At 30.8% G+C, this 16,367-nt stretch overlaps 1 protein-coding gene across 1 annotated transcript in view; it reads left to right on the top strand.

Moving 5' to 3' along the window:
- LOC142329737 (aminopeptidase N-like) overlaps positions 1 to 16,367 on the top strand; it is a 90,542-nt gene that overhangs the window by 26,509 nt on the left and 47,666 nt on the right. Inside the window, exons 3-5 of the mRNA XM_075374477.1 lie at positions 6,005 to 6,154; positions 8,851 to 9,066; positions 16,038 to 16,136. Of these exons, the coding sequence (XP_075230592.1) occupies positions 6,005 to 6,154; positions 8,851 to 9,066; positions 16,038 to 16,136 (465 nt within the window). The remainder of the gene's footprint in view (positions 1 to 6,004; positions 6,155 to 8,850; positions 9,067 to 16,037; positions 16,137 to 16,367) is intronic.

Genomic DNA, 16,367 nt, shown 5'->3' with positions numbered 1-16,367 from the left:
TGTGTTAGGCACAACATATCCTTGAATATTTACTCCAAACAATGTTTTGTCTGGCTTCTGTAAATTAGGAATATGTCCCTTCAATGGAGCACTTTTTATTGATGATGACTTCCTGTCTCTCTACATAGCTGACAGGCCTTTGGGTACTTCAACACCTGGGTCTTCTACATCTTCAGTCCAATGGATCCTCTTCTTCTTTAGCTCCTAAGCTATCTACATTTTGAATTCTGGATCCTCAGGGTTTTTGGTTCCTTGTTCTGCTTCTACTTCAAACTCAGCAGTTCATTACTCAGTTTCTGGATCATCTGATGGTATTTGTGTAACACAAACAATAAACAAGTAACAAAGAAATTCATTAAACCTGAAAAAGTCCAGCCTACCTTAAGGTTGAAGATCAAAAAAGAGGAAGCAAGGTAGAAAATCAGGAAAAACAATGATCGTAACAGAATCAGAAAAGATGCGATTAAAGAGCAAAAAGCAAATAAAGAGATAAAAGTTTTAAGCTAAATTAAAAAAATAGCTAAAAATTTAGTATAGTCATTTAATCAAAACAATGAAAAAAGAAGTAAAATGAAAGTCCTCAAGAAGCCACTAAAAAAAAGGAAATTAGTTAAGGAATCCAGTTACTCATCTGACAGAACTATCTCCGTTAAGCCTACCTCTTGTGTCACTGATAACGAAGATAATTCTGATGAAGAGTGCTTGTATTGTTGCTTTCCATAAATAGTTGATCGAATCAGGGTAAAATGGTGTAAGTATATCTTGTGGTCGATGGACTCATTATCTTTTTGAAGGTTTAGTTGGAAGTGAGTGAAAGATTTACACAGAGTGATTTACGTAGTGTTACCAGCGCTTTCTGAGTTCATTCTACTATCAAAAATAATGAAAAAAGTTCATATAACATGAGTCCAGATACGCTCCATTAGTGAAAGATTTCGCCATGATTCCTGGGTAAAGTAAAGTTGATGGTTTCTTATAGGTTTTGACGTGGCAAATTGAATAAAAGAGATTTTAGAACCTTATCTACGATTGTTTTCATAATATCTGACAGAAAAATTTAGTTCATTCTTTTCAAAATTTTATTCTTTATTTCCCCTCCGTAACCAGCCCTTACGGCTTTACTGCTAAACCCACCGGGTTGATCTCGTGTGAACTCGTCATCTCAATTCTGCTGATTTCGAAGCCAAAAGTTCTAAGGTTCAAATCCTAGTAAAGGTAGTTACTTTTTTACGGATCTGAATATTAGATCGTGAATACCCGTGTTCTTTGGTGGTTGGATTTCAATTAACCACACATCTCAGGAACGGTCGACATTTTTTTTTTTATTTGGCTTTTATCTGGGCAAAAAACGCTTCGGCGTTATCATCGTCCGAACACGATGTATGTTTTAAAAAACGAAAGTTAAAAAATTCACAATTAAAAACTAAATAAAAACACCTGGAAAACAAAACAGGAAATATAAATACAAAACCTAATAGAATAACAAAAATCAAAACAAAATAAAAACTTAAAGTAGAGATTTAAAAACAAAATCAGACCAAACTAAAATATTAAAAACAAAAACCTTAAAACTAAAATGTTATGATAAAAAAACATAACTACTGTAAAAAATTTAAAATCGTCATTAAAAAATATGTAAAATATTAGCACCCCGAAGAAACAAAAATATATGGTCCAGAACTTTATTATTGCCCAGGATTTGACGAAAATTCCTAATTTAAATTTCCGATGTAACGCCGCATAACGTACGCATTCCACCAGAATGTGGCGTACAGTCAAGCGGCAGTTGCATTGCATGCATACTGGTGCGTTTAGTTTGACATCAGATACCTAATAGTCGCTTTCGTATGTTCTATCCGCAATCGGCAGAGTGCCACTTCCTCACGATGAATTTTCCTGTATGAGGTGTCCCATGGCTAAACACAACCTTTAATGTGCCAGAGTTTGTTATCTACTGTAGCCGTCCAGTCACCTTGCTACTTTGCGCGAAGGGTGATTTTACACAAGTAATAAAGTCGGATGTAGTAACACTGGTAATGAAGGATGTTCGACTGCATGCGTCTTTAGCAGCAGAATTTGCACGTTCACCACCCGGAATCCCCACGTTTAGCAGTAAAGATACTGGTACCATGTAGACCAAACATATAGTTAGGTCATTAACAGTAAACGCGCATCCAATGGTATCTTTGTGTTTCGATACATACGTGTTTACCACTGGGTCCGAGTTTGTCTTGGAGAGAATGTGGAGAAATATTTGTTGAAAGAAAACGGAAGGTGTTAATTCTTTATTGTATTTCGGATATGATGCCTCAAGACATCTTGCAGTCTGGCCACAGTCAAGGTGCCACATGTGACATTCCCATCGGTGTACTAAAACTTAAACGAATCCTACAAACATTACTCAAAAATTTCAAACAAGACCATCCCGATTGAGCCAGACTGAATACTACAATAAAACCTGAAACGCAAAACTAACCACAAATAAACACTAAAACATAAAACGTTAAAAACATAAAAATGTAAACAAGGCAAAAACTAAACAGAAATCCAGAAAAATTGATAACAACACGCTAACCAAAACAATTACCAAACAAAACCAAAACACTAACTAAAACACATACATGTGAGGTGAGACCAATAATGTACCTCAACACAGAATAAATACCTTCAAACAATATATAAAATAATAACTAACCAAATCCTAACAATAATCCTATGAACTTAGAATAAAAACAACAAAACATAAACTAAAACCAAATAAGACGAATCTAGAACACCAACACAATCAAAAAACATAAATCTAACAATAACAAAATTAATAACATCAAAATAATACTGAATACTAAAAAGAAAACGTTACAATAAAACATAACCTACTACAACATAACCCACAAATCTACATAACAGAAATCTACAACTAACACCTTAATTCAAACTATAAGTCAATATAACTGAACAAAAACAACCGCGCACGACTGTACTCAGGACAATCATGACCGGCTGGCTTCCCTACTTGAGCACAATTCACACATCCGGGAATACCCCCAGCCTTCCTTAACTGAACAATCTTTTGCAAGTTGATCTTCTGTACCACAATATGAACATAGCTCCTTTCCTTTACAAGACTCGGCCACATGACCTAACCCTAAACATTTAAAGCAACGACTCACGTGTGGGTCCCTAACTTTACATGAGTGAAACTCAACAATTACTCGGCTGTAATCGTCAACAAGTTTCTAACTCATCTTCTTATCAGACTCCACTATATAGTGCACAACAGCATTACCCCAATTACCAACCCAAAACACTATCTTGAATCTTTTACAGTAATCATCACAGTCAAATTCCCCTAAAGTCGGATTCTGATTCTAGGCCGCATCCAAGAAATTCTTCTCCCTATGTCACGCTGAACATCATACATTATTATTCTGGGCTCCAAAGCCTTAGTTGAAACAACGTTAATTGAATACTCACTCATCTCCTTTATATCTCTAATGCCCTCTTCAGATTTCTGAATCATTTGTCACAATACGTACTCCTTTCGAGTTTTCCTTTATACTGGCAATCCTCAAACCATTCCTCTTTGGATCAAGTTCTTTTCAACTTCTCCCTTGAAAACCACAGATGAAACATCAGCAAACTTATTTATCAATATCACCTTTGGAGTTGAAGCAGGAGAGTCTTCGAAACAACTTCAGAAATCAATCTTGCAACCGATTTTGGCAGAGCAATCCTTTCCTGCTTACCCATCCCAGCTTTGTAACCTTCTATAAACTCTTGTAATCGATCATGCCGCTTTACAGTTTATAAATACAAGAAACGTAATTTACGCATGCGTTTTTTAAATGTAGCTTGCCTCAGTTCAAATCGTATTCCTAGCATACTGTAGTGCATTTATTTTGTAACTACTAAGTTCATTTAGTATACTTTTTATTTAAAGTTAAATTTGGTTATGTTAATAAACAAAAAAAAAAAAATGGATGGACGTAAAAGACTTAGTGGTGCAAAATAAGGTAAAGCAGCGAGCAAGGTAAAAATTGTAGTGAATGACATAATAAGTAACTGTAAAACAAATATTAAAAAAAAAAAAAAACGTAATACAGAGGAAACTTCTTACCAGTCTGATTCAACATATTCACAAAGTTCAACGGTTGATGAAGAAACGCATGGAATCGAAACAAGTTTTGTTGAACCTGTTATGCCTACTGCCAAAGAAGAGGCCTGAGTTAATAATCAACCTAGTCATGTATCATTGTCAACCAAGTCAAACTGAGGTCCAAATAAAGTTTCATCTGACACTGAACAAAACAAAAATGTCCTTTTAAAACCTGAAGCCAAATTACTGGTACCTTGAAGTCAAATAATGGTCCTGTACTGTGGAAAATTAAAGACCCTGAATGGGACTATTTTGTTAAAAATGGTTTCAATCAAAATAAAGATAGCGACTTTGAACAATCCAAAAGAGTATACCTTGATAAAAATAGATTCTTGAGCAAAGTGTTATTTGCATTAGTAAAGGAAAAAAAAAAATTTTTTTTTTCCTTTACTAATGCCTGATTAACAACATTTTTCTCTCCTCAATCATACTATCTCTTTGGCCACTGCTCTTTTATGTAATGGTTTTTCCTATCCCTGCTGTCCCACTCGCACAAAGAGCAACAGAACTTAGTGTATCCAAGTTGCAGTCCAAGTAAAAGCGCTATAACTTTTAGATTTCCATAAATTTGCCATAAATATTTCTCATATTGAATCCTGTTCAATACAAGTTTCATATTTTCATAAAGACTCTGTCATGTGAACAGCATATGTTAATGATACTGATGGCTATTTATTTCCAATGTGAAGTAGAACAGCTTTTAAACTAAGCTTTGATTAGTCAATAAAAAGTCACCATTTAACAGTACATCTAGTTTTAGTTGTTATACTAAATATCTTTATTATACAAAAATAACAGTTTGTGGTGTGATCCTTCGATTCTCTCCAAACCACTGGAATTGCAAATGGCATGTGACGACATCCATTTAGCCAACCAGTCACAATGTTAACACAAGAAGCACAGCAAATATGAGGAGCCCAAGATTTGTCCTCCCCTAATTTATATCCAAAATACAGTCCATACAACTTTTTTATCAGTGGAGTAATATTTATTTTCTGAGATTTCAATGTTACCTTACCACAGATGCAGCAGAAATTAATTGTTTGGATAATTAATGTAAATGCAAGGAATTGCTATTAATACATTAAAATAACTATTATTGTTGATGAATTAAAAATATTTCTCTAGCCTGCATGAAAGTTTATAAGTAAATATAATAACGACAGAAATAACTAATGAGTGGATGATATGTTTATAGTAAGATGAAAACAGGAAGAATGAGTCACATTCATGTTCATTTAATTAGTGTGTAAATAATAAACATGATGATTAATGTCTAACAAATCAATGTGACAACAATGAAGGGACTGTAATAAATAAACAAAAGCTATTTAGTTGATAAATAATATAATTAAATATGTTCAGAAAATGCTATGCTTATGGAGTTCATGCATGATACTACATGAAAATAAGAACAGTAGTTACAAAAATCTAAGCCTGATAGAAGAATTCTGATTTCATATTTGAAATTAGCATGAAAAATACCGTAAGAATCAGTTATTCACTCTCATTTAAAAAAATCATTGTTGTTCAGTATTTATTAAAGTATTATTACTTTCAATTGTGCGTATATATATGAACATCATAATTTTTCAGACACAACTTTGGAGGGAGTGCTATAATTTGGTTACTAAATTTCAGTAACTAACATTTAGTTCCTAAATGCTATTTTCTTACAACTCAAAATTTCATTACTTTTTATTTAATTCTTAATTGATTGAAGTCGTAAAAAATAAACATTTACAAATGCACGAATATAATACTTTAATTATAAGCATAGACTGTATTATATTACACCTGATGTTTATATTTTATTAGTATTTATGTAATATATGTTTTTCATTCTAGATGGCTTGGAAGTACACAATTTGAATCAACAAATGCTAGAAAAGCATTCCCTTGCTTTGATGAACCACACTTCAGGACTACATTTACATTGGATGTAACTGTATCAGATGAATATAATGTCATATCAAATGTGAAAGCCTTGAAGTCTGGGTAAGTTGAAATATCTTTCAATATCTTTCAATATTTACAATATTCATTTTATTTTAACTATAAAATAAAATAATTTCCTAATAATAAAATAAGAGAATAAGTAAATAGGTCACCTAAACAAAACAAAAATTCTATTCCATTAAAAAGTATTTACTTTATTTAGTTACAAAAAGAAATAATAACGAATTACATACAAACAATTTGTGATCGGTTGATTTCTAAGCATAAAATAAAATTAAATACTGAAAAAGAACCTTCATTAAAACAAAAACTGAAAATGGTTATACTTCATAAATTCAAATAAAAATTAAAACTACAAAATAGTTCTTATAACTAAATAATTGAACTAAAACAAATAACTATACTACTTTCCAATAGTACAAGTTTCAATTTTTAGCTAATTTATAAACATAGACATTCAAGAAGAATCTGTGAAAAATACATGGAATTTATTAGTATTACCACAATACTTACAAATACTTGCTTTAATTTGGTATTGTACCAGGTGCAAAAACCACAGAATAAATTTTCTTTAGAGTGATTTTTTTCATATTAACGATTTCTAAAGCAATACAGTACCTTTATTGTTCTGCAGTAACTTTATTATTTTATTAATACAAAAACCTAATTATAATTCTTTAGAATGTTGTTATGAAACTAATTGTAACTAACCAAACTGCATTCCCACAACTAAAAATTTACTTCCTAGCAATTGATATCGAAATTGTTATTTTTAAGAGCTGAGATAAATGTATATTTGAAAAAATGATTGGATGAGGGAATAAAATAAGTAAAGTACACTACTTGAATCACTTCCTTCAGTAAGAGTTGACTGATAGATTAACAGTTCTTTGAAGCATCCTTTGAATGTTATGTATTTACCTTGAATATTATGTACCTGTATTTCATAGTCTCTGTGATTAGATCATCCCCCTCTCTCTCTCTCTCTCTCTTTACATTTCTTTACTTAATTCTTAATCTCTTCTCTCTGGAGTATTACTTCTGGTTCTGTGCCAGTGATCATGATGTAAAGAATTATTGTGTCTTTGAAGAAACTAACTTGGTTTGGTAGAGATAATTATTAAATGGGCTTATCCAGAACCCAAAGATTCTTCTCTTCTAACCACTAACTACTCAGAATATCCAACCTGGAACTGAAATGCTTTCTGAAAAACCTGGAATTCTTAGTTATTCCTTGACATACATTCATCTAACTGATTACATCACATTAAAGCATGGTGACATCCATCCACAATTGGTGTGAAACTTTAAGTACCTTAAAGTTCAGTAAACTTCAGCTGGCTCCATAGCAAAATACTATATGCTATGAGGCAGATAAAACATGTGAACTCTTGATGTACCAGTAGTACAGTAAAAGCATACAATTAGAAGGGATATAATTAATAGTTGTGACTTATTTTTGTCAGTATTTAATTTTATTTACTTATTAAGATTCTGAAAAATCCTACAAAAAGGGTTGTGAAGGGTGAAAGTGAGTAAAAGGGATTTTTGTAAATATCTCAAAACTTATTTATTTTAACAAAAAAAAAAAAAATGTTATGAAACCTTCTTTAAAACTTAAATATTTCTCTTTAGTTTGGATTTTTTTTTGTTTTACTCTATTTATATATAGTAATATACTAAGTATGTAAAATAAAGTACTAAGTATTCTCATGTATAATAAAAATAACACCTACTGTGTTTTTAAGTTTTGGCTCTCCAAGTCAAACAGTGATTCTTATCTTAGTGTTTCACAAGTTATTTTATAATAAAGGATCTCAAATAAAGCAACAAATTGTAGAATAATTTTGTAATGTAATAAATACTTAAATATAACAGTAAAACAGAAAGATGATAGTAAATTTTATTGTAACTGATTTTTAAAATTAAAAAAGGATTTAAAACTACAGGCTTTTAAATCCATAACAAAAACACCCATTGTAAATAAAAAAATTAAAAACACAATGTTTTATTCAAAATATTGTTTATGTACCATTCATTATTTTACAGATTTAGTAAATTGTTTCTCTAATAATATAATACGTTTAAATGAAGGAAATGGAAAAACGAATGTTGAGTCCATTCATCATACTGATGAGAGGTGTTGTGAAGATTTTATTCAAAGTCAAAGATTTTAACTGATTAAGTATTTATAGTCTTACATAAAGAGATATTCCACTTTTTTACGTTATCTAAAACTGAAATGACCAATTGAACCAGATTTAATTAATACAACGTTTTTAATGCTTAAACATTTTCAGTCACCATCCATGCATTACAAATATTTTTAAGTAAGTTACTGAAAATTTTTTATTTATTAAATTAGGCTTGGCTTTCTTTTCAGAGGTTTACAATATTAAAAAAACTTTTATTGCATATCATTGTGGATAAAAACGTAAAACACATTTTGTACACTTGTTTCTCTAGTAAATGCAACTCTCTGGTAGTATATTTTTCAGTAATAGATATCTAAGAGTGATTGGATTCACAAATTATCTTTTTGTAAAATCTAAAAAATGAAATGATAAATTTAAATTTAAAACAAATAATGTGAAAAAATTATCATGTAAATTAATTTAACTTACAAATAAAGCAGAATATAAATTATTGTTGCATTATAAATATACAATATTATATGTTGTGTAATTGTTTTATACTATATGATGATTCTTACATGTTCATCTATTTGATTTCAGGAATTCAAATTTCAATTATCACTTTGAAAATTATCCAAGCATGCCAACATACTTATTAGCATGGATAATTTATGAAAAATATTCATTTATTGGTACAGATCCATATGATCCATTTAAAAATGGGACAGAATACAGAACTTGGGCTCAAACAACGTATTACAATCAAACAACTTTTGCTAACCAAGTAGCATTCAAATTATTATCATCTCTTTCAAGGTAATTAAATAAAAACTGTTAATTTATATAAATCTATAGTCATGCTTTGACTTTAATGTTTTTATTACACTTTCAGTCCCTACCTGATTAATGTTCAATCGTATAGAAGTAGTTCAGCATTAATGAATATCCTTTTATAAACAAATTATTTTTATTATTCAAATATTGCCATATTGTTTTATGATATTTATGAATGTTTGTTTAAAATATAAGGATATCATTAAACAAAGTAAAAAAATAAATGAAGATCATTAAAAACTTATTACAATCCTAACAGTTTTTATTATATAATTTTTTTTAATAAAAAAAATTACTCTTTAATGAACAAAATAATGAACTCTTATATAAACACAGTTCTTATTCATATGTCCCTGCATAGCTAATCTGTTCTTATTTAATTTGTTATTAAAAAGGTGTGCTGAGTATAAGCGGAGAGATTATGCAAAGGACAGTAGTAAAAACAGTTGCATTAAGCATTTCCTACACTTTCTTATAGGAAATTTTAGAAACTACAAACTTTTCATACAACAATACTCTTCTGCTACCGGATATATTAACACCTGTTGCAAGAAAATTGTCAGTGAATGTTTGAATAGAAAAAAAGGGGTGTCTATTGGTAAAAGAAGAAACGGTAATATATTTACAGATAACATGTTGTAGCTAGCATAAAATGAAAAGGAGGGAAGTGGAATGATAAGAATTTAAACAAGAAGTGTGAGGAGTACAAAATGACTACAAACATAAAGAAATCTAAAATCATGCTTTTAGGAAATAGGAATTCAAGAATTCATTATACATATAAGATATCAGTATACAGAATTAGCAAGTCATTTCAAACATCTGAGCAAGGGATTGAAATCTTCCAGGTGGCAGAATATTTTCATCATATAACAATACTTAAAAATTTCCTTAATCATTTTAATTTTTCTTTATAATTGGTCTACATTTTTTAATTTTTAATCAGGAGTATTCTTATTTTGTAATTTTAGAATTAAAATGTAAATCAACAATTAATGTTTAAAATACATTTACTGGAGGGAGATTAAAATTTTGCATCTAAGAATAAAAAAAAAATTACAAAAGGGAGAAAAATGAAAGACAAAGATCAGTTAAGAAATGAAGTGGATGAATATAAATGCAAGTAAAAAGATTTATTCCGAATGTAAAATTATAAAGAATAAGAGTCAGAAAAAAATGAAAATGAAAATAGTGTAAAGTAGACTTTAGAATTACATTAAATGAAGTGATTATTAATTGGAATAATAAAGAAAACAAATCTAAATAAATGTTTATCTGTCTGGTTTAGATAGGGGATTGTGGGTAAGTCGCATTCTATTATCTGTTATCGTCACTGATAAGAATACATAATTATTTTGCAATTACATTTTACAGACTGAAAATTTGATTCTCAGAAACAATGGATGACCTTATTTTTATTTATTGCATATTTTTAATCAAACTGAATTTTAAAAGTTTTGAAAATAATAGTATATGAATTCTAAGTAATAACACAGATTTATATTATGTAATCATATAATAGTTTAAATCAATTGCATCATAATTATTATTACTAATAGAAAATTAAATTTCATGATAATCAATATCCAACAATTTTTGATTACCTGTACACACTTAAAGCTGATGATAGAAAATTATTTTAGTAAAAAAAAAACAACATACTTTTAAATAAAATTTAAATAATATTATTATTTTTATGTAACAAACTGTATTAAAATGTTAAAACGTAGAATTTACAAATTAAAGTGTTGTTTTTTTTCAATCTATAATGTCCATATATAAATATTTTTTAATCATTTATATCTAGATTCATTTCTACAATTTTGAAAAATTTGTTTTACTTTTTTCTTCAAAGAGAAGAAACAATGTTGATCTAAAGTAATTAAAATTCTTTGTACTTAATAGAGTAATAAGTTTTACACTACAAGAAAAAACAAAATTGTAGCTACAATTCTTAATTGTTTAAAGATAATTTAATTGATGATTAATTCTTTTACAGTAGTGTCACTGGTGAAACAAATCTTCTTTAGGGATTAACAGATTATGTTTTCATTAGAAGACAAAAAAATTCTTCCAACAAGATAGAGCAGTGATTCTCAAACTGTGTGCCACAGCCTCTTCACAGGGGTGCTGTGAAATACTGTAAAAGCTTCATAATTAATTGAACCAAGATATTTATACTTATTAATCTCTTACTTATGAATAGTCATATTTTTACTTAGGGTAGGGCACCATGGAAAAATCTCAATTGAAAAACGGCGCCGTGACTTGCAAAAGTTTGGGAACCACTAGGATAGAGCATCACCACATTTTGCTTTGACTCTGTAAGATTCTCTAGTTGAAAAATTTTATAACAAATGGGTCAAGTGATTTTAAGTCTTGTTAAGTGATTTCCTCTAGGGAGCTCAGAAAAACACGCTGTAATTATATAAATATAATTTAACAGAAAAGTTAGACAATTTAACAACAGGAAAAGGCTACAAGGTTGAATCCATTCTTTTGTACATAAGAAAAGTAGTAAGTAACAGAGTTAAGGGAAAAATTTCAAGGTAGAATAACATTGCAAGTTGGGAAAATAAGATATTAAGATACATTAACCATATGGTTCATTTAGCAGAAGCTAAAAATGAATTTAAAAAAACGCTGAATGGTGTGAAGTTGCCAATAGAAGAAATTTACTTTTGAAATTATTAAAAATAAAAGCAATAAAATCTAATGGAAATGAATATAAACATATTATAAATATTAAGTTGTAACGTATACTTATAAAATTAGAAAATCTTAGTTTATTATATATTAAATCTCAAAACAGACGAAGCAATTTCAAAAATATAAAAAGTTTACCACAATAAATAAGAAGAGCTATCAGTAGGAAAAGCTTTTGCAAGTATCAGATATGGTTGTAGGAATTAAAAGTACTTGGTGTGGTTCAAAATTATGGGCTGATTGGTATAAAAATGAGAACAGATGAAAAAATGAAAAATTTATTAATGGTTTGAAATACATGTTTGTTTATTTGTTTTTCTCCAACCAGTTTTCCAGCTACTGCCGGGTCTGGCTGTGTGTGTGTGTGTGTAGTGTGTATATATATATACATATACATATAGGCAAATGCAATTACTGCTACCGGCTTGCCAGGTCTTTTGTAACTGCAGATGTAAGGCAATGCAAGTCTAAATGTACCGGTAAATATGTAGTCTGGAAAACTATGTGTTTTTCATAACTTATTCTATCATGGACTTAGGTTGGCCACTTCTGAGACGTGAGGTTAATTGAAATCCAACCACCACAGAACAGCCACTGGTATCCACAGTCTAACATTCAAATCCATATAAAAGCAACTGGCTTTACAAGTCCTCGAACCTTAGAACTACCATATTTACTTTATATTTCTACATAATCACTATATCATTGCAAACACTTTTGATACAAACAACAAACCCTCTGCAAGTTTCTTCAAACCCTCTGCACTTGGGATTATAACCACTTTTTCACAGAGATTTTCAACTCTACTCGAATCGTTGAGACACAAGACAGTTTTTGAGGTGTAGGAAGAAATTGTAGTCACTGGGCTCAAGATCAGGACTGTAAGGGGATGATCAAAAACATCCCATCTGAATTTTTGAATTGTTTCTGTTGTGCATGCAGCTATGAGTGGACGTGCATTATCATGAAGATGAGCAATTCCTGATCTCAACATTGATGTTCTCATTAAGTATGTCATGTAATGTTTATTAGTGTTACTTTCATTCCTAATGATCCTTCTTGATAAATCCTTTTTATCTCATTCATAATACTGGTATCAATTTTCTCGTATTATAATAATTCTAAAAAGAGCTTCAGAAAGAACAGTTTCTAAACAATTCAAAAAAAGTTGTTTTTAGTATAAAAAAAATATTTTTTTAAACATTAAAAACAATACGTAGTATTCTTTTAAAATATATTCAGTCATTTTTGTGCCAAAAAATTCTTTGCAAGTAATCATATACAGTCGATTCGTTTTACTGGAACACAACGGGACCGGATAATTTTGGCCTATTAAACGGCTGTCCCTAATAAATGAATTTGTAAATTGCAACGTATGCAATACTGTATTGCATTAAACATAAGACACACACATTCTACGTGCAAGTTCTATCGATATACACACGAGGTACGGTATACTGCAGTTACAAAAATTTAACATAACCGAATTCTAAATCGGTCAATGTAGTTCAAAATACCTGTTCATGTAACCTACTATTAGAAATACGTACTGCACTGTTTAAGTAGGCTACATTTAGCAACGAAACTAACTGAAAGGAAATGACTGATAGTTGTTTTATAGTCCCTTCAGATCTCAAAATAAAATTAAACATTGTTGGTGTTAAACGTTTAAATAGAATAGATAGATAGTCATGCATACAATTAAAAGATTAATAACATAAAAAGTCTCACCTGATTATTTTAGCTGAAAAAATTCATCCAATCTGCGCTGCCGTTTTCGTTTCTAATGTCGTACGGTCAACGAAATTTGCACAATTTTCTACTCCAGTTGAGGACTGCCTTCACTTCCTTCCTGCATAAAAACCGTTGAGATCCGTCAATAAATTTTTTTTGTATCTTGAATCGTAACTTGTATTTCTGGTTCATCTTCATCACTACTGGCTTCATCCGTTGTGTTGCATTTTGTACAATAGCGATGACATATTCTTCATTTTGTACACAATCAGTATTTTCGTCAATCTGCACGAATTTTTTATCTGCTGCAGTGACGTGTACCATCACGTTCCTGGAAATTTTCTGGCTCTTCTTCTTTGTTATAAAAACCACAATGGGCAAAACAATTTTTTATTGTCGTTTTACTTACTTCTCCCCAGCTGTCAGCTACGAATTGAATTGCTTGCAACAAGATGATTTTTACACTTACTTCTGTAGCTGTAGAGCCCGAATTCAGTCAAGTTTCTTCTATTTTTAGAAGAATGTGGTTCACCAACTTACATAGGTAAATAGACTTCATATTTTTTATAATTCTCATGTCCAATGGGTGGATGAGGCTCGTATTAGGCGGTAAAAATTCAATAGTAATCTTTTTTAAACAATTTGGTCGCGGATGAGCAGCACAATTGTCAATCAATAGTATGATTTTTCTTAATTTTTTCTGCAACTCGACATTCCAATTGCTAAGCCATCTGAAAAGATTGCACTCGTCATCCAAGAATTTTTATTCGAAACGTTATGTACTGCCAAACTGTTTATTCCAAGTCACTTAAAACAACGAGGCTTGGCAGCCGTCCCAATTACAAGTTTTCGTTTGTCACTTCCCGATATATTAGCACAACATTGTATTGTAACACGGTCCATAGAGTTTTTGGATCCAGACAATACTTCATGTTTGTAGCACAAGGACCCATCCGGTGTAGCACAATAATACACTTCCGTAACTCTCTGACGTAAACTCTATAAGTTTGATAGATTTCCATGAAGCAACATTTTCTGTATCAGCACTCCATTTTCCACCATGAGCCTTTATGTATTTTATCTGGTTTCTCAACCAACGAGATAACCAGCCATCCGTTGCTTACATTCGTAATGATTAAACTCTTTTTAGCAAAATCTTCTGCCTTGTCTTTAAGCACTGGACCACTGACACTAACACCTTGTGAAGTTATAATGACGAATCATTTATTCAGAGCCTGCTTCCTCAACAAGTGAGTCCTTTCCATCATGTTTTCTTTTCTGAGATGTTTCATGATCTTTTAAAGCCCATTTTTGGCGTATTTTTTTATTCTTAGAGCACGATACGAGCTATCGTACTTTTCGTAACCGGTTAGTTCTGATAGTTTACGGTGGCTTAAGTTACATGGATTGGTTTTTATTTTATCAAGAAGTTTTTTCGTTCACTTAGTGTCATATCGTTATGCGACAATTTAACTCACAGTTTTAATTAGCTGTTAATAGTAAGATCAACAAGAAAAATTGACTCAGTTTAAAGATATTGATGCAAGCAAATGGAAATAATAAAAAAAAAAACTATGCCTAAAGCTAACAAAAATAACCGGACAGTAACAAAACGGTGTTACAGTTCACCTTTTATGGCGAAATTAAGTTACTTTCACACTCGTGAAATAAAAAAACAACAGAGAAGCATGGAAATACGAACGTTCAATGTACACGATACGAAAGACAAGTGACAAGTACCCATAAATTGCAAAGTAGCTAGTGCTTTCAGTAGGTATCACTCGCTGAAATTCGTAGAAACCATAATTTAGAATGGATTTGTTAAACATCGATCACATCACGGGTAATGTCATATGCAAAGACAAATTCCTTCTTTGTTAAGATAATTATGTTTATTATTAAGATTAAAGTTTGATTTTTGTATTGCTTGGCATTTCTCCCGCTACCACCCCAATCGGTCGCCCTGAAGCATAATGTCTGTGCCACAAACGGCTGCTGAGCCTCCAATAGTTTAGCGACCAGTATCCTAATATAGCTCCCAGAGCTTACCTAACATCGTGAGTGGACTAAGCGTGGTGTCCCAACCGGCTTACGTGTCCCAACCGCTCACTTTTCATATATTTGCTAAAATGGGTAGGCACATCCCGTCACCTACTAAAAATATATATGACATCCATAATAAAGTTTATATCGTCTAGGTAGCAATTCGCTGCCACGCCTAGGTCGCTGAATGCCATTAAGTATCTGTCCACCATTTTATAGCGCTTGAAGCCATAATAACTGGCTGGTGGTCAGCCGTACTCAGGGTTAGCTTCCCACGGCAATGCCCCATTTAACTACTGGCCCAATTATCCAGAATCAACTGTAATCTTTTTCTTATTGTTTCAGAATAAAAAAAATATTTTAGTAAATAGAATGTAGGGTACTTCCGGTAGTCTATTTTTTAAAAAATGAAACTAAAATTTATACATTTTATACCAAAAAGTAATGCATTTTTTAATGAAAATTTTCAGCTACCTTGATGTTCCATATACATTAAATAAAATGGATTTAGTGGCAATTCCAAACTTCAAAGCAGGAGCTATGGAAAACTGGGGACTAGTTACATTCAGGTAAGTTATAAAGGTTGTAGAATATAAAAATAATAGAAGACATATTTGTAAACATTAAATGCAATGATTTAACAGGTTGACTGCCATGAGACATCAAATGATGTTTCAATGTAATGTCACACTTAAGATGCAATATTGTTGTTTATTTTTAATTTATTTGTATCAAATTACATACTATTTTAAAGATGAAATTCTGTATATTATTGTGTTGTATCTACATACAAATAAACA

The sequence above is a fragment of the Lycorma delicatula genome, chromosome 9 (assembly GCF_047948215.1).
Source record: "Lycorma delicatula isolate Av1 chromosome 9, ASM4794821v1, whole genome shotgun sequence".
Classification (NCBI taxonomy): domain Eukaryota; kingdom Metazoa; phylum Arthropoda; class Insecta; order Hemiptera; family Fulgoridae; genus Lycorma; species Lycorma delicatula.
Note: the sequence above shows the minus strand (reverse complement) of the source record. Positions and strands in the feature narration are given on the sequence as shown.